This window comes from Meles meles, chromosome 1 (genome assembly GCF_922984935.1).
Source record: "Meles meles chromosome 1, mMelMel3.1 paternal haplotype, whole genome shotgun sequence".
In the NCBI taxonomy this organism is placed as follows: Eukaryota; Metazoa; Chordata; class Mammalia; order Carnivora; family Mustelidae; genus Meles; species Meles meles.
In genome coordinates, this window is record NC_060066.1 from 16,045,198 (window position 1) to 16,069,421 (window position 24,224).

General features: G+C 49.0%; 1 protein-coding gene across 10 annotated transcripts in view; it reads left to right on the plus strand.

Annotated features, from left to right (window-relative positions):
- MTSS1 (MTSS I-BAR domain containing 1) overlaps nucleotides 1–24,224 on the plus strand; it is a 160,160-nt gene that overhangs the window by 7,314 nt on the left and 128,622 nt on the right. For all 10 annotated transcript variants that reach the window (XM_046019593.1, XM_046019655.1, XM_046019583.1 and 7 more), the window contains exons 2-3: nucleotides 16,188–16,249; nucleotides 20,004–20,077. In XM_046019593.1, coding sequence (XP_045875549.1) covers nucleotides 16,188–16,249; nucleotides 20,004–20,077 — 136 coding nt within the window. The remainder of the gene's footprint in view (nucleotides 1–16,187; nucleotides 16,250–20,003; nucleotides 20,078–24,224) is intronic.

The window sequence follows — 24,224 nt, forward strand, 5'->3', positions numbered from 1 at the left end:
TTTGTGGAAGTCATTTAATTTATGATCTATTGACCTATTGTGGCTTCCTTCCCTCTCCCACTCACTGGTCTTCTCTGACAGACCAACCTGGAGTTCTCCTTTCTTTTTCTTCTGGGTGTGCAGAGGGGAAAGAAGCTATGGGCCAGGCTCTGGCCTGTCACCCTTGGCTCCTGTCCTTGTCCCCATACAAAGTACCCACAGTCTTTTCTGTGACTGGCCGGAGGGCTGTGTTGATATGTCCCCGGAGCCCCTCGGTTCCTGAGACTGGGAGACTGTGCAAGCCTGGCATCCCTCTCTGATTATATGAGTTAAATAAGTTCACCCAAAGTTCAAATGATGCCTCTAAGGGAACTCCTTACCTTGAACTCATTTTGTGTCCAGCCCTGGAACTCTCTTGTAAAAGAGCTTTTCTGTATTTAATTATGTCCCAGTAGCTCTCCAGTTTGGTTGAATCTGTAGAACCATTTCAGGTCTGTGTTTGAAGTTGATGGGATCGCCAAAACCTCCCTCCCTTCCCCCAAAATGCCCCCCCGCCCCGAATGCCCTCCTTCCTTTGCTGATTCTTGGCATATACAGCCTTGGTCATACTTTCTAAGTGGTTTTTCTTTTCCTGTCTAGTTTAAGTGGGTTAAAAAAAAATTGAGTGCCGTTTGAGCTTGTGTCTTTTATTTGCTTTCTTCCCCTTGAAGAATTTGGGCAACTGTAAAATATTAGCTTGCTCAGCATGAGTGGCCTCCTAAGTCCTGGAGGTGGACAGCAGGTTTTTTGCCTGGGACTCCCTTCCCTGCCACCTCCCACAGGGCCGGGGTCTCTAGCGGCCAGAGGAGTGGGTCTGGCCAAAGGCGGCGGCTCTGGGCTGGTGTGCCCCTTCTGGTAGAATATGCTTGTTTACAGGCATGAGAGTGTGGGATATCCCGTGAGCCTTTAAGACACTGATCCCTGGACCTATTCCCTGCAGGTTCTGAGTCCCTACTTCCGGGGGACATCCTGGGCATTCACATTTTTTTTTTTAAAGCACTCACAGGTAATTCTAGTGTGTAGTCAGGCTTGGAAACCACTGAGTCATACACATTTTTAGCACCCTCAAAAGTACTTTCTCAACCTCACTGAGGTCTGGGTAAAAGCATGTTTCGATGTTTGTGCAACAACGCGAATATGCTAAGCTCTGTTGAACTGGACACTTAAGAAGGACCGAGATGATAGATCGTATGTTGTGTGTGTTTTGCCACGATTAAAAATAAATTTATAGTGAAACATTAAATAAATTGAAATATAAAGATAGTAGAAAAAGCATTTTTAGAATACGTAATGATTTTAACTATACAGTATTGTCCGATATGATTTTCTGCCATGATGGAAATTGTCAAATATGTTAACCATCAGCCACATGTGACTACTGAGCACTTGGGGTATGGCGAGTGTGACCAAGGAACTATGAAGCTTTATTCACTTCTGTTTAAATAGCCATATGTGGCTAATAACCACCATATTGGACGGTGTAGACCTATAACATACCATCTAAGTAAAAACAGGGAGCTTCCTGCACACCTTCTACTCCCATAGGGGCCCTTCATTGGCTCCAGACCCCTCCTATGGAAATTCCAGAGCTCCGGCTGACGTTGGAGTCAAAGAGATCTGCTTTTCAATCCTGTAGGCAAGTTCCTTAATCTCCCAGCCTCCTTTTCCTCTTCTGTAGGAGGTTCTAAGAAATTACCCACCTCAGAGGCTTCCGAAATCAGACTGTGCTGGCTCCGTGCTCCACACCTTACCTTACCCACTGGCACTTGGGTGTGAGCTGCTTTTACTGTTCCGGTCACTGGTCACTGTAGTAATTCTTTCCACCACTTAAGGCAAAAGCTACCCCACCCTTGACCAAGCTGTATTTAGAGTTTGCACTGAAGTTGCAGGAAATGGAGAAGTTGAGTTGTTTTTTTCTTGCTAAGTCAATTACTCTTGAGTTCATTATAACCTCATCTGCCTCCGCTGGGTCCATTTGCATTTCTCTGTTTGCAAACCCACTGTCTATAAAGGGAGGGGGAGGGCTGGGTGCCTGGCTGAGATCTTCAGGGCCTTTAATGATTTAAAAAAAAAAAAGTCTTTCAGAGGGTACCTTGGTGACTCAGTGGGTTAAGCTGCTGCCTTTGGCTCAGGTCAGGATATCAGGGGGGTGGGATCGAATCCCTCTTCCAGCTCTCTGCTCAGTAGGGAGCCTGCTTCTCTCTCTCTCTCTCTCTCTCTCTCTGCCTGCCTGTCTGCTTACTTGGGATCTCTCTCTGTCAAATAAACAAATAAAATCTTAAAAAAAAAGTTTTTCAGAGATGTTTACACCAGGGTAAGGGGAGAGGAGCAGCTTTGTAAAGACTGTCTTTTTCCATCTACATTGAGTTCCCCTCCTTTTTCTGGAGTGACCACCAGGAAAAGTGGCCGCTTTGCCTCCTAGCCTACTCTGTAGCAGCAGCTTGGCATGGATTTTCTGTCCCTTCCTAGGACTTAGCCATAGTTGGGTTCTTCCTACCTGCCTTCCTGCAGGTTGTGTCCCATCTGCTTTAGGGTGGGATTCAAGGACCCCGCACTTGGGCCCTCGCTAGGGGGCTGCTCTATGCCTAGTGCTCCCCATCCTGGAGTCTGTGGTCTCTTGGAAGACATCCTGTGCCCCTCATTCTTGCTGTTTTTTTCTGCTTGGAAGTCATCTCTACATTGCTGTCCACTGAAACCTTTCTCATCCTCCAAGGCCCCACCATAAAGTTATCTCCACTTTTCCACCAACCCAAATACCTTTAGGCATTCTTCGCATTCTCTGTGGGGTCTGCAAGTTTTACATTCTACCTCATGTGAGTGCCCTTGGGCTTTGAAGCCTGGTTCTGCCACTTCCTGGGTAGATTGCTCTGGGCGAGTTACTCAACCTCCTGAGACTTGATTTTTCTTATCTGTAAAATGGGGGAACCAATACTTCCTTCTGAAAGTTGTAGAGGCTTCAGAGAAAGTAAATGTAAAGGGCTTAGCATGAAATAAATGCTAAATAAAATGCTCTTGTGTATCTGAGCTACCCTGGTAGTTTCTAGTGGAGTATCCTGTGATAACATCACTCAGATGTTTCAGAAAATACAAGAGACCGGGGCGCCTGGGTGGCTCAGTGGGTTAAGCCTCTGCCTTTGGCTCAGGTCATGATCTCAGGGTCCTGGGATCGAGTCCTGCATCGGGCTCTCTGGTGGCCAGGGAGCCTCCTTCCTCCTCTCTCTCTGCCTGCCTCTGCCTACTTGTGATCTCTCTTTGTCAAATAAATAAATAAAATCTTTAAAAAAAATACAAGAGATCTGTAAGTCCACTTTGATAATGCAATGGAGAACATTGCAGTGCTTTTCAAATTTCAATGTGTGAGTAATTTGAGAGAATACAGTGCACACATTCAACAAACGTGTTGACGAGCCTGCTATGGTCCAGGCATTGCCGGGGGTAGAGGTACACCTGTGAGCAAGGCAGGTAAAGCCCTTGCCCTAAAGTTGTTTTGTCCAGAAGAGAAGCAGCGGGATCTTAGGGAGGGCCTCTGATTGTCGCGGGGAGTGGGAGGACACAGTCAGGGGAGGCTTCAGTACGAGTCACACCCAAACTAGACCTGCATTTTACTTTCCCTGTTTCCTGAGCACAACCAGGCATTATTCTAGTGTCGTACCAATAGACGCTTAACTTTTCCCAACAACCCAGTAGTTGCTGCTATAATTCCCACTTTACAAATGGGGAAACTGAGGTTCAGAGATGGGAAGCCATTTGCCCACATCATACAGCTCGTGAGAGGGAAGGCTGGGGTTTGAACCCGGTCGGTCTGGCTCCAGGGTCTGGGCTCATCTGCTGTGGTGGGCTGTCTCTTTTCCGATTCTGTAATGGGTGTGTTTCCTCGATCTCTTTGAGGTTTGTTCTATCTGTACCTTTAGGACTCAGGATGCACCAGATAAAGCCTAACAATCGAGGGTCTCCTCTGAACTGCTTCCAGAAGCTCAAGGACCTTCTTTCTCTTTAAAGCAGAGTTAGGCCCCCGCCGACAAGATGCTGTTGGGTGGTTGACTTACCCCCCACGGGTGCCTCTAATTTGTCAGCAGAGGGAAGTAGGTGGGGAGCAGACAGGGTGTGAGCGCGAGGGGTGTGACAACCAGGAGACACTTGTTTGTTTTGCTGAAGAAACCCCCTCCATCAGGGTCGCCCCAGTAACAGGCTCTGCGCCCCACATGGCTGAGCGCAAAACAGGAAGGGGGGATATTTGCAGCAGGAGGCTGGAAATGCTTGAGATTAGTTTCCAGGGAGACCTCGGTTTCACTTCTGAGGCCTGGCTTGCTTGCACGGGGCTCCTGCAGCTGAGCACGGAGTCATTAAGGAAGTCTTTGAGTTTGGTTTAATGGTCGCTCTTTGTTTTGAAGTGATTGTTTACTGAACCTTCAAAGCCAGCTCTCCAGTAGGATGTGATCTCGGGCCTGAATAATTGGATGAGGCACCCCAATAGGAAGCAAGTAGCGGGGAGCAGAGCCAGGAGGAGTGAGCTGGTGGCCAAGCCTTTGGCATCCTGGCACTCAGAAGCTCTGCAAGCTGCCGCTGGAGGGACTCAAGTCGCCTTGCAGCCAGGAGTAGACCTGAAGCAAGGGTCCCCTGGAACCTGGCCTCTTTGATGTTGTGCTGGCCTTAATTAGGGACACCCTAATTAAGTCACTAAGGAGGCAGCTTATTCCTAAAAAAAAAATTAGCAAGTGTTTTTCGAACATTTCATGAGGGATTACTTCTCAAAGATTATGCAAGCTGTATAAAGTTAGTGGAAGCAAAACTAAGAAATTTCAATTAAGTAAAAAATAAAACTCACCCATAACCACTTGATGACAATGTGGGTTACGTACGCACATTTTAGACGAAGGCTCCTGCGGCCCACACTGTGCCAGAAATTTACTTTTTCACTTAGCTTTTCATTTACACCTTCCCGTGTATGCAGTTACGAGCTGTGTCAGTTTTAATGTTGTGTGATGTTCCGTTGTGTGGTATGTGTAATTCATTTATTCCGCTGGCCTGTATTTGAGGACCGACCCTATGCCAGGTTCTGTGTTAAGTGCTGAGGGTGGAGCAGTAAACAAAATGGACATAGTCCCTGCCCCCTTGGAGCTTACATTCTAGGGCAGTGGGGGCCAGACTAAGTCGGTTCTTCTGTGTATTAGGAGGATTATGTGCAGTGGGGAAAAACAGAGCAGGGGCTGTGTTGTTGTTTTGAAATACAGTGGCTAGGGAAGGCCTCCCAGAGCAGGTGACCCTTGAGCAACGCCTTGGGAAGTATGTGCATATGTGCATATCGGAGAAAGAATGTTCCAGGCCAGGGCAGAGCATGTGCGCGGCCTTCAGGTGGGCGTGGTTCCGTATGTTCCCAGCTGATTTCGTGTTTAGGCTGTGTCCCGTTTTTCTCTAATTAGAAGCAAACATGGTAGTGAGTATATCCTCATAGCTAGACACTGATCTGCATTGACAGTTTCCCCTGAAGGCTTTCTCCTGGGTCAACGGTACGGACTTTTCCAGGCATTTCACACACGTTGCCCAGTGCGGTTCAAAAAGCGTGTGTCCGTTCGTCCTCCCGCATGCACGTGCTCATCACCGGGGGTTAGTCTCAAGGAGCTAGACTTGCATATCGGGGCAGAAATTGCTGAGGCCGTAGCTTGCTGGGCCTCAGAGAGATGAGATGTCTTACTTGATATGGTGATGTTCATTTTTTTTTTTTTTAATTTTATTTATTTGAGAGAGAAAGAGGGGACAAGCACAGGGAGGGAGAATCAGGCTTCCTACTCAGCAGGGAGCCCACCATGAGGCTGGATCCCAAGACCTGGGATTATGACCTGAGCCAAAGGCAGACGCTTAACCACTGAGCCACCCAGGCACCCCTGCTGTGTGGATTTTCAAATCTCGCTGTGTGTGATTTTAGCAAGAAAGTATGACCGTCCCATGGGGGTGTGTGTTCAGTGCAGGTGTCTGGGCCCCCTACCCCAGAGATTTCAATTGTGTAGCTCTGGGGTGAGGCTCAGGCCTCTGTAGTCCTAGCAAACGTTCCTAGTGCATCTTTGGTGGGTTGTGAGTATACCAGGAGCAGGGGGAAGTGGGAGTGGTTCTTGGGCCACCAAGGGCCTGCTTTGTAGCTCATGAGGTAAGTAGGAAGGATCTCCCTGCTCCCCTCTCTTCGTGCCCCTAAAATACACCCCAAAATGACTCCTATACCTAGATGCAGCATGATCTTCTGTATTCCTTTTCCTTTGCTAATTATTTCTGTTAAGGTCTCCCTTCTTTATTTCCTTTATCTTTGCCAGGAAAATGCCCCTTTGTCCTTAAAGACGTAAGTGAGGCATGCACGCCCTCCCGCTCAAAGCTTACTCCAGACGCACCTGGAACCTCCGAGGACTTTGTATTTGGAGCGTGGTGCCCTCCAGTTGGTGCTAACATGGCCGTGTTCTACTAGCCTGAGCTCCTCAATGCTTTGCCTCCTTATCTCTCTATGGCCTCCACCCCGCTCAGTCCTGCATTGTGGGCGCTCATAAATGCCCCAGGTAGGGTGGCTGGCATCATAGATAGACTCCTGAAAATAGCAGTCACTGGGATTTATTGAGTCCTAAGTGCCGGTCACCTTTCTAAGCGCCTGCACTCTTTCCTTTACCCTCCTTACCGTCCTTGGAGGTGGGGACTAGCTCGGGCGTCCTTTACCCATGAAGACAGGGCAGTGGTGGGTGGCTAAGTCACCTAGGTCGTCTGGAGGGTAGATGTGAAGTCGGGAAGTCCTACTCGAGCGCCATGCTCTTGACCCTGACATCACATGGGTCCTTTTAGTCTGTGGAGCCTGGCCACACATCAGGGCCGTCCTGGGGTGTCCTTCTTAGCAGCCTGGGGCGGGGCCCGGGGATTGTGGGGGGCACTGTTTAGTGGGAGCAGAGCACACCAGGTGTGCACAGCGTGGCCAGGCCATCGCTCCCCAGGGCGGACTTGACACACTGCAAGAATCCGTTTTGGGGTTGGGTGGAGACAAGTCGAAGAGGGTATTTCCAGGGAGGAGAAGTGGGTGAGTACAGGTGTGCAAGCATCAAATAGTGGTAACAATCCTTGACCTGTTTATGGGCTGTGAAGGTCACCACGGGTTCCGTTTGTTATCGCATGTGGACATCTATACATTAGAATAGGCAAATGAAACAGGAGCTTTGGACTCCACATAATGGGAGAAAGTTGGAGGGGGTAGATCTGCATTTATTATTCGGTGTGGGGGGGGACTTACGTGTACACAGACATCTCTTACTCGTACTTGGATGAGAGCAGCCGGCCCCTGTAAGAGTGATCGGATACAGAGTCCCCAAGTGTCCAGCTGTGGAGAATAAGTAAGCTTAGGAGAACCTAGGGGGCAATTTCATTTTATTTTTTATTTATTTTTTTAGAGATTCCCTTTATTTATTTGGGAGAGAGAGAGCACGAGCAGGGGAGGGTCGGAGGGAGAAGCAGACTCCTTACTGAGTGTGGAGCCCAGCAAGGGACTGATCCCAGAATCTGGTATCATGACCTGAGCCAAAGGCGGCTGCTTACTCAGCGGAGCCCTCCAGGCGCCCCCGGGGGGGCAATTTCATTTTAAAAAGAACTGGGCAGACTGAGGAGCACCTCACGATCCCAGCTAGCTATGAGGGCAAACCCTTCTCTGACCTGCGGCAGATTACCTAACTCCCAGCTAGCTATGAGGGCAAACCCTTCTCTGACCTGCGGCAGATTACCTAACTCCTACGCTTTGGTTTCCCGCGTTAAAAGGGAAAGCATTCAGTTTCCTGTTCCGCCAAGTGCCCTGGCAGGGTTGTCCTGAGAGCCCTTTATGCTCTCCAGGTCTGTGGACACGTGAGATGGGGTTCTTAATGATGATCAGGAGGTACACTTGGACTCCTAGATGGCCCTGGGTGACCACTGGCATAGTACAGACTTGGGCAGGGGGAGGGTGAATTTGGGGAAGAGGGAGAGGAGTGGGATTCCATGTTCCTAGAGGTGATGGTGCACGTACTCACCAGTTTCTGCAGGCGCGAAACAGGGGAACCAGAAGCCTCGTGGCGGCGGCAGAATGAGGCCGGGGTGCCCAGAGTGGCTCTGTCCCCTGGCCGCTGGCCCTTCCCGGTAGCCCCTTCAGCAGGGGACGTGTCGTGCCCCCGCACGGCCTAGTGCTGCAGCCACAGGCCACGTGTGGCTCTCAGGCACTTGCGTGAGGAACTGAATTTTGCGTTTTATTTAATCGTAGTGAATTGAAATTTAAGTCCCTGTGGCCAGTGGCTCTTCTGCTGGAAGGCTCAGGATGGACAAAGGAAGACGTCTTGGTAGAAAATGTAAACAACAACATCAATAATGCTCCGAAGGTACCGTGGCCAGGTTGCTTATTCTTTTGTTTTAAGTGACGACCTACCGGTCAGCGCGTCAGAAAACAGGCACTGCGGGCCTGGAACCTCATAGCTCCGGAGGAAGAAGACGCCTGACGTCCTTGACTCAATTAGGGTCTTATGGTTACAAATAGGGCAGTTTGTGAGGGGAGGTTGGGTGGAGGGAGCACCTTTTGTGGTTAAATCTTCCTTTTCAGAGGCGGATTTATTGCTGGTGAGCTTGGGCGAGTGGGCGAGGGTGGGCGTGTGTGGAAGCAACCATTGATTATCCCCAAGGCTGTCATCCGCTTGATGGACAGGGATAATTAGTGGATTAGGCAAGCCCCAATCAGAGAATAAAAGCCCAGGAATGGTTTTTTATGATGGATGGGCTTACCCGATGCCTTTCATCTGAGGTTCTCCGGAGCCCTTCCTCTTCCAGGATGGAGTGGGGAAGGGTGGCTTTGGGGACAAAGCTGTGACAGGCCGTCAGGGGCTCCCGTCCATCCTCCCGCACAGCCACTTCTGGGAGCTGCAGATTCCCTGCCTCATGCTTGTAGAAGCACGTGGGGCCCGGGGCACGCCTGCTCAGATCAGAAGCTTCTTCTGGAAGCTTCGCTTTTTCATTTCCCTGTAGCCCACACCGAGGGGTGACCTAGAGGAGGTGAGGGAGGGATGCTGGGGGCTGTGCTTCTTGTTCTTGCCCTGAGGAGGTACCTGCAGATCTGCAGTGGGGAGTTGGGGGGCTGGTGGCTTGGAGTGGTGACAGCAGCAGCCGGCAGAGATGCTCCGTCTGGTGGAAGCCGGTCAGTCCCCGTGGCCGTCGTAAACCTGAAGATGTGATCGAGTTCCCCAAAATCGCACCCTAGTGACAGCACCAGTGAACATTTCTGGTCCTTTCCTTCCAGACCTTTTTCTACATGAAGAGCTTTTCTTTGTTTTGTGTCTTGGGGTTTTTTTTTTTTTTTTTTTTTCACGTGGTTGAGGATCACAACCATCTCTAGCTCTCCCTGGGAACATTTGTAGCTGTAATCCGTGGGGGGAGGGTGCTGTGTGTTCGGGGAGCCCTTGTACCTCCCTTCTTGGACCGAGCAGGACCCAGTGTGCCCCCTGAGCAGCCTTCTGCAGTCCTGGGGCTGGGCAGGGCAGCTGGATCTCTTCATCCCATGGCTTGTTACCTCCCAGAGTCAGGGTAGCCCTTGGGCCACAAAGTCGGTCCTGCGATTCCTCGGCTGCGAAATACCAGCAGCACCTGCCTGGTCGGGTTATTGGAGCATGGAGTGGTGCGTGTAACTGGGCGTGCTCCCCACTATGGTCTGGGCGCCAGCAGCCTCAGCATCACTTAGATGAGACCTGGGACGGCCCAGGCCCTGCCTCCTCCTGCGTTTCTGCGGGATCCCCAGGGGGTGGACGTGGCTGTGAAAGCATGAGACCTGCTCATCTGGCAGCTGGCACCAAGCAACTGTTTTAGGAACTGGCGATGCTTAACGATGGTGATGGTGACGGTGACGGTGATGTCGTCAGGGTGCGAAGAGGGGTTTGGGAAGTTACCCACCATTCATGTGCCCGGGACTGGAGTTCGCAGCAGCATGACCACTGATGAGCCCGCGTCCCTCTGGGACCTTTGGGCAGGACAGAGCCTTTGAGCTGGAACCCCACTCCCTTGAGCCTGTCCCTGGTTTATTCTCAGCAAAGCCGAGGTCTTCCTCCTTGTGACACTCTTCTCCAGCCCTGGCTCCTCTCACATTGCCCCTTCTCTGACCACGGCTCCCGGCTCCCTCGAGTTCCTGCCGCGGGTGTCTGGTTCCCTCAGCTGTCCCCTGAGGTCCCACTGCCACTGCGGGCTGGGCTGGGCTGAGAGAGGCAGTTGCTGCATTATTTATGGGGCATCGTTAGCCATGTTGGGCAAGCGGCCTGTGCAGCCTTCTGGCTGCGGGGAGAGCGGAGGAAGGAGAGGGAGAAGAGGAGAGGGACCTGGTGGGGGTGGGGGTCCCAGAGCTCAACTTTGAGGGTGAGGGTGGGAAGCCAGCTTGCGTATTTGCTTAACTGGCCACCAGCCTCTAGGGGAGCAGGCAGAGATGGGGTGGGTCTTTTTTCTCAGAAGTTAAAAAAAGACTTCACCACCTACCCCCTCCCGAAGGGACCAGACTGCTGTTAGGTATGTGACCTGTTGGTTAGGTTCTCTTGTCACCTAGGTGGCTTGGGCTTTTTTTTAAAGATTTTATTTATTTATTTGACAGAGAGAGAGCACAAGCAGGGGAGCGGCAGGCAGAGGGAGAAGGAGAAGCAGGCTCCCCGCTGAGCAGAGTGGGGTTCCATCCCAGGACCCCGGGATCTTGACCCGAGCTGAAGGCAGGCACTCAACTGACCGAGTCACCCAGGCACTCGTCACTTGGGGTTGAATGTCACTCACCATCTGCCGGGTCTTTGCTGTCTTGTTTGTGATTAAACTCTGACCTTGTCCTTGAAGGCTGCTCATGGTCACCCTGTCCACCCCGCCCGTGTCCTGCATTTCCCCAGGGCCAGGGTGCCACTCCCATGTCCCTTGGAGGGAGCCCACTTAACGTCCTCTCTGCTTCCCCGTTTTGGGCCAACCGTTGCTCTTACTAGAAATGCTTTTCCTTCCTCCCTCGGTTTCTCTGTTCTCGAGCCCACAGTGTATGGGCGAGACACAGGCTCACAGACGATGAGTTGCGTGATATGAGGGAAGGGGGTGCATTCGAGAATGCTTTGAAAGAGGTGATGTCAGAGCTAGATGGGTGGTGATGACTGACGAGGAGTTTTCCAGATTGTTGAATCCCCCTGGAGGTTAGAAGAGGGAGCAGCCATCGGCGGTGGTTGTGTGGTGTGGGGAGCATCGCGGGGACCCTGCCTGGTGGATGCAGAGGTGTGAACTGTAGCCCGTCCTCCGGGAAGTCCCACCTCTCTGGCTGTGGGATGGGGGACCGTCTTGCAACTTGACCAAGGAAGTCCTTTCCACGTTTGTAAATAAACTCATTTTTGGAATAAGGGACTTTTCCTTTCTCTCAGAATCCAGCGTGGTGTAAGTTCTGAACCTGCCCTCATCTCCAACGACAGTCACGGGGTTCCAGGGAGAGGAGAGTCCTGTACCCGTTGCTTGTGACTTTGGACTTGGCAGAGCCTGGGTGCTTGGTGGGAGTCTTATTTTCTTTGATTTTGGTCTGTCTGGAAAGTTGTGAAACCTTCATGTGTTTTTGGGGAACCCCACAAAGGAGTCTGTGTGGAGCGCATTCCTGGGGATTTCCTCAGACGTGAGCCGAGCCAAGTCAGAACCGGTGGCCTAGGGGGGTGCCTGGGTGGCTCAGTGGGTTAAGCCTCTGCCTCGGCTCGGGTCATGATCCCAGAGTCCTGGGATCGAGCCCCACATCGGGCTCTCTGCTCAGCGGGGAGCCTGCTTCCCCCACACCCTTCTGCCTGCCTCTCTGCCTACTTGTGATTTCTGTCAAATAAATAAATAAAATCTTTAAAAAAAAAAAAAAAAGAACCAGTGGCCTCGCAGGAGAGCTTTCTGGGACTCGTTGGTGGGCGATGCAGATCAGAAAAATTAAGGACTGTGATGGAATCGTTTTCTGAAAGGGTTCTCCGTGGATATGGCATCTTGATTTGCAGATTTCTTGTGAAACTTGAGTATATTCTCTTTGACTCAGTCTTTGAGTCTAGAAAAAGCCCTGACTTTTTCTCTGTCACTCTTAACTCTTCAAGTTTCTTCTTTCTCCTCTCTCGCTGCCTCCAGGCTTTTGAATTTTTGTAGTAAAGCTACTTCTCAGGTGGGTAGAAACTTTTTTTTTTTAACCTTAAAAGAAACTTAAAAAAAAAAACAACCCACCTAGGTCTAGAACAATCCAACATCACCTCGCCTTTACATTTTAATAACATTTACGCACTTAAAAAAAATTCTCAACAAGGAGGTTTTGTCTTCTGTTCTTAGAAGTTCATTTTTTTTTTTTTAAGAATCCGTTAAATTATATATTCCCTAAAACAGGTGGGCCTGGCACTCTTTGATAGACTGTCAAATATCATTAAATCACGAAAGAGCTGCTTTTGGCAGCCTTCTTCTGGCTGAGTGGGTGTTCGTGGGTGGAGAGCTGTGTGCTGCACCCCTTGACTGGAGAGGGGACCCTCTTTTTGTTGCTAATTTGGTAAAGACTGAAATGAGGCTCCCAAGTGCTGGGGGCAGATAAGTCGGGTTTTTTTCAGAGCTTGGAGCCGTTGATTTCAGGCACATTCGTGTGGGTCTGAGTACTCCTCCGGCTGTGTGCCGGGGAGCAGCGCAGACGAGTCTGACTCCCCACACCCAGCTGGTTAACTAGTTGGGAGGTGCAGCGGATTCTGTACTTAGGGCTAAGTGTGCAGGATTCCAGCCTGGATGGACAGTCTGACTTCGAGGCCTTAACATCTGTGCCAGCACCTGAGTGGGATTGCAGGGCCTTGGTCAGCCCTTGGGTCAGTCCTGTCCGAAGTTTACGGAACACTGACAGAGGGCCCGGCCCTGCACCGAGCACCGTTGCTGTCTGATCCCCATTGTCCCTCACACCAACCCTGAGAAGTGACTTAACCTCTTATTCCTTCCCTCCATTCTTTCAGAGTTCAGTGATGTCCGTGTGCAGTAATGGTCGTGGAATAGCTCTTACTGTTAGTCTTTAGAAGGAGCCGGCCCTGGGAGGTGAAGCGCCTTCCCCTTGTACTTGACTGGCATAGCCACGGCCGGAAATCAGGACTGTGTGCTTCCTGCACACACCTGTCGTCTTTCTGGCATGTTCTCAGTGAGTGTGTCTCACGTTTTTCTTCAGTATGCTGGATCATCTCAGTGGCCTTCTCTGGGAGCCCCTGCAGGGGAGCGGTTGGTGCTGGGAAAAGGAAGGCCCAGCGGTCATGGCCTCCTTTGTGTAGATGAGTGATGCTGCTACCTTTTGGCTCGAAGTTGGTGGTCGGTATGTCTGAACACCTTTAGGCTCTTCTAAAAGCTTCTACTACTTTCGTGGAACGAGAAGAAAAGGCTAGGTGAAGCTGTAATTGGTTGGTCGAACTCTTGTGCTCCTAAGATGCTGATGTCCGTGTGGGCAGAGATCTCTCATGGCCAGCCAGAGAACTCTAATCCCAGCCCTTGCCCCTTTAATTACTTGGATATAGAGGTAGAAGGGGTGTTCATACTTGATAAGGAAATGGCCGATACATTAGGTGTTATAATTGGACTTTCACGCAAGGTCTGGATGGGCCTGGAATGGTAACCAGAGCTGTCAAGGATTCATTCAACGTAAGTTAAACTAAAGTTACGCCCTTGGTAGAAAGAGCCCACTGGGGCACAAAGAGGAGATGGAGGCTGTGTGGCTTAGCAGTGTGGTGGCCAGACCTGTGCGTGGGTGCTGGTGTCAGGAGCTCAGGTGCAGCCGCCAAGGGACCTCTGCCAGGAGCCAGTCAGGTAGGATGCCTGGCCCGGTGCACTTAGTGCCCCATGGGAGCAGATTGTCACTTGACTTGCCGTCAGACCAGGCAGGTCTCAGACACAGAGCTGATGGCTGTGCTCTAGCCGCAGCTGGGAAATAGACTTTAGGCTTGGGGTGGTTTGTGACTTCGTGGTGGTCTTATTGCCAGAACATCTAGGTTGATCTTAAAATGTAAAAAAAAGTATATAGTGACTATTGTTTTTGTAAAAATGGTATGTGACCCTGAGTGAAAACACACACACAAAACAAAAAGCGAAAAAAACTATGGCCATATAGGAAAATACAAACAAAGCAACACGTTGGTCCAAATCTTAGCTTCCAGAAATAGCCCATGTTAGCTTTGGTGGACAGTTTTCCAGATAGCTCTCTGCATATTTTCAGACAGACTTGATAGCTAGAGAAATGCAGAGAGGCACTTTTATGATAAGCTGTAAAGCAAAAATGTATTTAATTATGCTTTCATTGAACAGGAGAATTGATACTTAAGTGCAGTAATACTGAAGAAATTGCTGAACAACAGATGACTCTTTCTTCACCAAAAGAAATTAGTTTCTCAGGCATCCCTTTATTTTATTTCATTTTTTTCAAGATTTTATGTATTTGAGAGAAACACACACAGTGAGGAGGGGGAGGGGAGGGGGGAGGGACAAGCAGACTCTGAGCTGAGCAGGGAGCCCAGCACCGCGCTCAAGCAGCCCTTTAAAACAGTGGTTCTTTGTTGTTGTTGTTGTTGAAGCTTTATTTACTTATTTTAGAGGAATAGAGCAGGCGCATGCAAGCAGGGGAAAGGGTAGAGAGAGAATCCTCAAGCGGACTTCCCACTGAGTGCAGGGCCTGACTCGAGGCTCCATCCCAGGACCCTGAGATCCTGACCTGAGCTGAAACCAAGAGTCAGATGTTTAACCGACTGAGCCACCCAGGCGCCCCTATTATTGGCACTTAGTGAACTGAGGTTAGGGATGGTGCTGAACCCCGTATAGTGCCCAGGACAGTCCCTCACCGAAAAAGAGCTTGTCAGGCCCAAAATGTCGGTAGTGGCAAGGTTGAGCAACTACGCTAGGCTAAGAAGCTAAGACCATTCAGACCAGTAGGAAGAGGAAATCATTAGGTTTTCGCTCAGTTGCCACGATAGCCTGTTTCGGCCGGGCTTCTGTAGTGAAAGGTGAAATGATGAACTTCATCAGAATTTCTCCCTCCCCTCCTTAAACCGCCAGCCTGGGGGCAGCATGTGTTCTGTCCCCCACGTCAGGATTCGAGGCACTTCCCGTTTGGTCCTGCCGGTGGCACCCTCCAAGGGTGGAGTCTCAGATCTGTGTGCCAAACTCTCCTTTTTTAGCCGTGGCTTCTCCTTCTGTGGGTTTCCCTTGCATCCTCTGTTGCGTGGCTCCTTGATCTTAACATGCATCGAGTGCGTCTGTGTAGGGAGCTGTGAGCTCCACTGCTCTGCTCCCGTCAGAACAGCACCCGCAGCTCTGACGTTGTGTCTTGGGTCCTGGGCTTGAAAGCCAAGGGAGAGAGAATCTTGCCGTGTGCCCAGGACGCTGCAGGGACGTGAAACACGGTCCTAGGTTGAACGTGGACTGCACGTAGGGGAAGAAGGGAAAGCTGGATGAGTGTGCTGGTTTTCCTGAGTTCTTTCAAAAGACTTCCACATGGAAATGGGGTTGGGCGTCACCCTGAGGGTCCCCAGAGGGTTCAAGCTGGTGCCGCAGGGACACAAAGGACGTGGTGGCAGATAGAGTCTCCCCAGGAGGGTGTTGAGTTCCCTGTAAGCAGGAGTGTGCCGGGGATCCACATGTTGTCATGCCATCTGTAGATGCTGGGTGTAAGCCGCCAGCTGGGGGGGCTGCATTTAGGTAACTTCTCAACCTTAAGATTCTGATCTGTAAGTAAAGCTTCCCAGAGGCCGCTGGTCACTGTCCTGGGGAGGACCGCCAGTCACTCTGGTTTCCTCCTCCCTGCCCTTCAGGGGTGAGGGTGGGAAAAGGCACTGGCCGTGGTCAGGTGGTTCCTCCCGGCAGAGCGTTAAATGTTCTGCGTATCTTGAATTTGGACCCACCATCTGTTCCCGAAGAAGTGATCTATCAATGTATGTGTTAGATTCTGCCAAACTTGTTCCAACTGGCATTTGTAGTATTTACAAGATTACAGGGCCCGAGCACATTCTAAACCCATTTCTGAGCCAGAGCATTTATGTACAGTCTGGGCACCGTACCCTAGGCTGCAGAGGAAGAGAGAACACACATTGTTCCCTGTAACTGCAGTTGGGTGTTTTGTTATTGTCTTCATCAGACGTCTATCACAGCATGCCTCACTGATGGATGACTTTGTTTTGTTGTAGGGGAGCTATCCAGTGTGGGAAGATTTCATAAACAAAGCAGGAAAGCTACAGTCCCAGCTTCGGTAAGTAGAGAAGCTTGTCATCCCCAAAAAATGGCGCCATCCTAGACAAGGGATGGAAAAGGACAGCCCCAGGATGCAGATTGAGGTTAATTTTGGAAGCTTTACAGATACAGAGGCACGTAGTGGGTTCTCATTTGAGTACTGCCACTTCTTAGCCTTATGTCCCGACCCGTGACTCCCCTGCGTAAAGCCGAATTCCCATCTGCTCTGCCTTCTTCCACAGGAATTTTGAGAGTCAAATGAGGTATCATAGGAAGGTAGTAATGAGCAACATTTATGTAATGCTCACTGTGTGCAGGCCCATATGTTAACGTAATTAGACCTCACAACCCCAAGGGGTTAAGTACAGTTAGTATCCTCAGTTTACTGACGAGAAAACTGAGGCACAGAGAAGCTAATGGCACACAGCTAGTAAATGGCAGAGCAGGGATTTGAACCTGGGTCTGGCTGCACAGTCCATTCTGTTCTCTGCCTATCCTCATAAAGAGTTTACAGCTGACTGTTGACTCTTGTGCAATTCCGTGTGTGTGAAATAGCTAGAAAACAGATCTGTAGAGACGGATTAGTGGTTGCCTGGGACTAGGGAAGGAAAAGGAGATTGAGTACAACTGGGCAGGAGAAATCTTTTGGGGGTGATGGAAGTGCTCTAAAATTGGCTTGTAGTAGTGGTTGCAGAATTCTGAGCTTACCAAAAAAAAGATTGTTGAATCACACACCCAAAAAGAGTGAATTTTATGGTATACAAATTATGCCTCAATGAAGCTGCTTAAAAAAGAACAAGATCTAGGGCTGAGTGGCTCTAAGGGGCTCTTATTGTTGCCTTGTCTTGGGCTTGCTCCTGTATCATTTGGTATGAAATAGAACATTTACCAGGGTCGTCTTGTTACAGCGACGTGCTTTTAGTGGGGAGGGGGCTACCCACTTGGTGGGTGCCCCATGAGGGATGGGACACTTTAAAATGCAATAACTTTCATGACTCCTGTTCATGGACCAATGGGGGATGACATCAGTTGGTTTGGATGTATGGAGGCGGTTTTCCAGAGGGCAAAGCAGGTAGGTGTTTTCTAGGATAAAAAACCACGTGGATGACATGACGCTCTTGGTCCTTAGCTGATGGATGTCGGGTTACTGCCCAGAGCTTCAGCCATAAGACCGGACATCCCATGACTCCCCTGTAGAGCAGGAGAGAAGAACTCCAGAAGGAAGGGTCTTTCCTCTTCCATTCTGCCAGCTTTGTAGGTGCCTGGGATTTCTATCCCGTGAACTGAGGATTTCCCAAGCTGTGAGTGGTCTTCTGGATGTACAGTCGACTGGGGAATAGAGCCCCTTCTCCCCTTGTCAGATCCTTTACCATTTTGGTGCTTAAGAACTTGTACAGACTTTACAAGTTCTTCTTCTTCCTTTTTTTTTTTTTTTAAAAAGATTTTTCTGCTGGGCCAGCTCCAGTCTCCTCTGTCTAAGTGCAAGGCCCCCCGCACAGGCCTTCACCAGCCTCACCTTCTCAAGCTACAGCTAGTTCCCATCTCCGCTATTATTCGCATCTATTCCCAACTGTTAGTCTCCATCCTATGGGAGGGTTCTCCTGGAGTACACTGGAGAGACAGTTGAGTACCTCTCCCCCAGCACCCTGCCCCATTTCTTATCTGACCTCATTTAACTGAATCTGGCAGCCTTTCAGGGTTGGCCAAGGAGAAGAGCCTCTCTTCCCCTTTTACCAAAGAGGAAGCTAAAACTTCAGGTGATTATTTGTTTAGCACAGCTAATCAGTTACAATGAAACTTGGAGCAATCTTTTTTTTTTTTTTTTAAGATTTATTTATTTTAGAAAGAGAGTGTGGGAGAGAAGCAGAGGGAGGGAGAGAGAGAGAGAGGGAGAGAGAGAATGAATCAGTCCTGAAGCCGACTCCCCGCTGAGCACAGAGCCTGACACCGGACTCTCTCCCAGGACCCCTGAGATCATGCTGAGCGGAAACCAAGAACCAAGAGTTGGCTGCTTAACCGACTGAGCCACCCAGGCACCCCAAAACCTAACGCCATCTTATCTCCTTGGTACAAAGAACATTTTATTTTATTTTTTCCACAATGTTTAGGCCTCCTGAGGACAGGGCCCATTTCTTTATTTTGTCAAACTAGGAGTCCCCAGCTGGGGGCCTCCGGCGCGTGGTTTGGATTTCTGGAGTAAAGGACGGGCGAGAGGACTGTAGCAGAGGCGCAGGCGCTGGGAGGAGCGGGCGCTGAATCATTGCTCGTGCCACCGGCACGCCAGAGCCGGGATGTTTCAGGACAGCGGCTCGCAAGGAAACAGGGCTCATTGGGAGGTGGCAGTTAAAAGCTCCTAATTCCTCACACTTGACCGCTGCCCTCATTTTCAGGGGAGCCCGTGTAGTACGCGGGTGATCGACCTTGCCTTGAACGAGAATCAATCCAGCCCCATGTCAGATATTAATTGTCAATCAGAATGAGCTGTTTATAAATCCCAGGATGTTCGATAAAGCTCACTTTCCCAGGGCTTGCATTTGCTGTCAACTCTTTGAAAAATATGCTTCTGAGGGGCTTTTTTTTTTTTTCCAGTTTTGTTTTGTGAATGTCTTTTTTTTTTTTAATTGGAGCAGAATATTTTCTTGCTCTACTGGGAAATACCAGGCCTCAATTCTGGAGTTTGGTGTTAAGGGACTGTGACCTGGGTTTTCTTAGGGACCACTCCCTGCACCTTCTAGAACCTTCTGTGTCAAAGCCACTGTTCGTGAAGTGTAGGGTCCTTTCTTCAGTTCCTTCTTGAACTCCTTCCTTTCTAGTCCTTATTCTCATGTTCTTCCATTCAACAGCTTTGCATTCTTAGGTATGCTGAGCAAAGATTAGAGTCATACATGAAAAGCTTGGAAATGAAGCGCATTTCACGGATTGTGGAGTCCGAGTGGGGCTGGCTTGTGTGTTCTAGCTGTCCATGGCCCTGGTGGGGAGTGGGGCTTACCCTTCACTGGGTGATATCTTGGGATCACAGCGCCGGGAACCAGTAGACCACAGAGTGCTCCAGAGGATGTGAAGAGCTCAAAATAATTTCTAGGACAGCAAATGACTGTAGTGACTTCTCCCGCGTCTCAAGGAATTCAGAAGATAGCATTCTAAGGTTGAAAAAATAGTCTGTTTCATTATAAGTGGGATTTAGGGGGGAAAAGTCACATAGCAAGGATCTTGTCCTGCAGCGGGATGAGCACGGGACTGGGTTTCCTGCCAGCCTATCCGCGTTCCAGTTCTGAGGTGAACTGGTGATGTTGGAAGTCACTCTGAGCTTGTCTCTGTTTCCCCATCTCTGAAATGCAGCAGAGGCTCTCTCTCCAAGGTTCCCTCTGCTGGTCCACGTAGAGATGCTGTTTGCCGACCCTAAAATCAATTTCACCTGTACCGTTTATAGTTTTTAATGACGTTTTTGTTTTAGGTCAGAAACACCTGTCTTTCCTCCTTTGTGAAATTTGGCCGGGTAATTATGTCGTAGGTGGAACGGGATGGGAAGGGTTGCCAGCATCTACCGACCAGCACCGGATGCGCTGGGCGTTTCTGGGAGAGAGTGCTCATGTGAGGAGGAGAAATGCCTCCTGAGCAGACAAGAGGGCCTGCGAAGCCAGTGCCTGTCCATGTCCAGCTGAGTCGTTTCTCCTGGAAGGTCGCATGCCCTTCCCTGCAGAGGGGTTAACCCTGTAGCCGCAGTGAGTTCGTGTGGGACGTTCTCATGCTTTTGTTCTCTGTTTGCATTTTAGGACCACAGTAGTAGCAGCAGCTGCCTTCCTGGACGCCTTTCAGAAAGTGGCTGACATGGCCACCAACACACGTGGTAAGCAGATGGAGGGACGGCTTCCAGCGCCCGCCCAAGGCAGCCTGTGGGCTCTTACCCTTGGGTGGCTTCACGAGGAGCGACAGCTGAAGTTACCAGAGCTGCGCTGACTCATGGTTCTAACTTCCTAGAGAATGCTGGGGGTGTCCACGTATTCGAAGTTGCAGATTAGTCCTCCAGATAACGAAGCCCGTGAGAGGAAGAGAGAAAGGGAGGCATAGTTTGTGCGGGAGGGGGCTGGAACTGGGTGTTTGGCTGCGGTTCCTCCCTCCTCCCATGGGTTGTCCTAAGGTTTTCTCTGTTCCCTCGTGGAGAGGGAAGTGGTGAGAATGATCGGATAAACCATTTTCCCGCAGGGATCCCTTGTGTAAGGCACGTCCTGTTGTGTTGTATCTGTGTGTGTCTCTCACATTTGACTGCAGACCCCTTGGGACTATGATGTATTCATGTCGGAACTCCCCCAAAACAGTGCCTAGGACATAGCCGGTGTTTAAAAGTAGGTTTATTAAATCAGTGAACAAAGGGAAATCTTGTGCAACTTTTTAATAGTTTCAGTGACTATAATAAAAACACAGGAGAAGTGTAAAGACGAAATTGCCACTCCCGTATCCACCACCATGGTCAGAAAGTCAACATTCCCCTTCACGTGGAGACCCCTGTTCAAAGCGGGGGGTGCTTTCCTTTTCATTCCCAGGCAGGGAAGCTCTCCTACCTCTTTTTTTGGCTTTATTTTTCTGGGTCTGCTTGTTTACTGTCTGTTCATTGTCATGGTAACATTGGAAAACATGGGCGTTGGGGGTGAGTGTTGGGGGGTTGCTGTCAGTCACACGAGGGTTCAGCTTCTCTGAAACACGTGATGGATACCTCTGGCGGGGTTCAGTTGGTACCCCTTTACCACTGGTGCCTAATTAAATATTCAAATGAGTTTGCCGTGAGGCTACTTCTCTTTCATTCCAGAAACTTGAGAACTGCTAGTATTTTAGGTACTATTATGGGACCACAGAAATCAATATATTATTTATTCTTCTTGTCCTGAAGGGTTTGCAGCTGGGGGGGAGATGTGCAAATAGAGAAATTCGGGGTAGAAGTAATATGCTTAGTACAGCGATAGTAGTAGAACAGCGTGCTGGGGGAGTATAGAAAAGTGAGCAATTAGCTCAGCTCAGGGATTCGAGGGTCTCCCATGGGAGGTAATACTTCCCCTTACTTCCAAGATGCCAGCGGTGTTTCGAAAGGTTCCCGAGGAGAATGCGATGGAAATACCAGAGCAGTGGTTGGAAGGACTTGATCTGGTTTGTCAGCTTGTTATGGGTCTTAACTTGTATCTTTGCTTAATCCCTTAAAAAATTCTTAGGTCCTCGACATGTGTCCGTTGTACTCTTTTCACTTGAATATTTTAAAGACTCTGTAATGTTTAAGCCAAGGATCACCACTGTCGGTGTTTTTGAGTCTGTTTTCAAATATTGTCTTCTACTTCAGCGGTCTCTGGAACCGGGCCATCAGTCGCATTGAGGTCTTTCTAGAAGGGCCCTCAGAATGTATCTTCCTTCAATGAATGGCTCCATCGTTTGAAAGGATAAGGATCACCGGCATTGCATTTTTGAGACTCTGTGATTCTTTTTTTTTTTTTTTAAAGATTTATTTATTTGACAGACAGAGATCACGAGTAAGCAGAGAGGCAGGCAGAGAGAGAGGAGGAAGCAGGCTCCCCGCTGAGCAGAGCCCGATGCGGGGCTCGATCCCAGGACCCTGAGATCATGACCTGAGCTGAAGGCAGAGGCTTAACCCACTGAGCCACCCAGGCACCCCGAGACTCTGTGATTCTTTTTTTTTTCTTTTTTTTCTTTTTTTTAAGATTTTATTTATTTGACAGAGAGAGAGATCACAAGTAGGCAGAGAGGCAGGCAGAGAGAGAGGAGGAAGCAGGCTCCCTGCAGAGCAGAGAGCCCGACGTGGGGCTCGATCTCAGGATCCTGAGATCATGACCTGAGCCGAAGGCAGTGGCTTAATCCACTGAGCCACCCAGGCGCCCCGAGACTCTGTGATTCTTAATAAGATTTTTATATTTTCATATTTAATTATTGATAGGACCCTCAAGGGTGGAGGAGGGCAGCATCCCCTGAGTTCCCATAATTGCCGACAGAAGGCACGGGGCTTTCTGCAGAGGCTGCTCCCTGGGGTGGCTCTCGGTGGGAAACCAGAGGGCCTGCAGGTCTCATGGCTCCAGGGAGGACAAACAGAGCAGCCGTCTGTGGGAAAAGAAACCAGAATAGCCTCTCTGTGGCGTGACAGAGGTAGAGTCACAGCTTGGAGGTGAAGAATTTGACAAAAGACAAATGATGTCGCAGTGAACAGACCCCCGCTCCGATGTATTTTTAAACCACTTGATTTCAGGTCATTTTTAGCGATGCCAGAATAACTTTACATTTTGCGATCTCTAGAAATCCCTATGCACTGGGGGAAAAAGAACTTTCTCTTGAGTGTGAGAATTCTCACATGACCTAAAAAAGGGTATGGTTGATACAAAGAAGGTATATTTTATAGAGGGGATAAGAGAGAAACCTGAAGGTACTTCTTGTAGGGTCAACAAGCATCAGAAGTGATTTTTATTAAGTTATTTTTAACTTAAAAAACCCTAGACCATGCGTGGTTTGTTTTTGTTGTTGTTGTTTGTTTTTTAAACGATTTTATTTATTTATTTGACAGAGAGAGAGATCACAAGTAGGCAGAGAGGCAGGCAGAGAGAGAGGGGGAAGCAGGCTCCCTGCTGAGCAGAGAGCCCGATGCAGGGCTCAATCCCAGGACCCAGAGATCATGACCTGAGCTGAAGGCAGAGGCTTAAACCACTGAGCCACCCAGGCACCCGTGGACCATGCGTTTTTGTTTAAAATTTCATATAATAGTCTGTAAAGTAAAATCCACCCCTTCCTGTGCCCTCTTGCAGGGATTGGGTTGAGTGTCATTTGCGGACCTTTTTTTTTTTTTTTTTTTTTTTTGCATGTATAAACACATCTGGAAGGAAGAAAGCTGGTTGCAGAATGGTGTGTAGAATGGTACATGGAGTAAAGTACTTCTGGATGATCTAGAGGGGGCCCATAAGTAACACGTTCCTGTGCTTTTACTCCACGGTATGTGACTTATCTTCTCCTGTCCATGCCTGGGGAGGGAGCTGCCTCATTCTTTCTAGTACCCAACCGGAATTCCGCTGTCTAGATACAGCACCATTTTAGCATTCCGCTGTTGGTGGAAATTCAGGCTGTCTCCCATTTATTTGCTATTACAAGCCATGCGGGAATTAATGCCCAGGTATATATCCTTTGGGAGATCTGTGTATAATCTGTTTTTAATAGTGTGTGCATCTCCACGGAAACAATCTGGAGAAAATGCTCCAAACGGTTTTGGTCAGCGGCAAATATATTTGGACTTAAGATCATTAAAGGCTGTGACTCTGTGGTTTGCAGTTTGGTATCTACCCTCTACAAAAGTCCAGTTTTGTTGTGGTTTTTGTTTGTTTTGCTTAGAGCTTTGGAATGTATTTTTTGAGTCCTTCTTGCTCAAAGTGATAGAAGGCAATTTAAGTGCATCTCCTTTGGGCAGGCTTCCAGAATCTCAAGATAGCATGTCTCTGGTTTTCAAAATATTAGCATTCCATATTGCCTCCCAAAGCTCTGAAATCCCTTTGTCCTTTTTAGCTAATATTTTGCACTAGCTGTTAATACAATTTATTTAGGAAAAAATTTTTAAAGCTGTTCACTATAAGAGCAAAATTAATGTAGTCATTATCTAACTTGTTAAATAGGATGTGGAAATATGTTAGAATTCTATATTTCGTTATACAAATGCATTTAAGTTGCTATTATAATGTGTGTATTTGGATTAACAATTAAAACATAATGGAATTTAAGAGTTTATTAGCACCATAATCCATAGTACAGTTTCATATTCTGTTGATTGTGCACTCTGAAATGAATTACAATTTGTATTTAGCATGGAAGTACACCTTTTCCCATATTACTAGCCACAGAGAATTAGTGTCTAGGCATTGCTGTGCATGGGATACCAGACTGTGGAGTGAGTCCCCATCTTCTTCGTGTCCATGATGGACCAGCAGACAACCTCTCATTGGAGTTGAGAAATGTTTGGACTG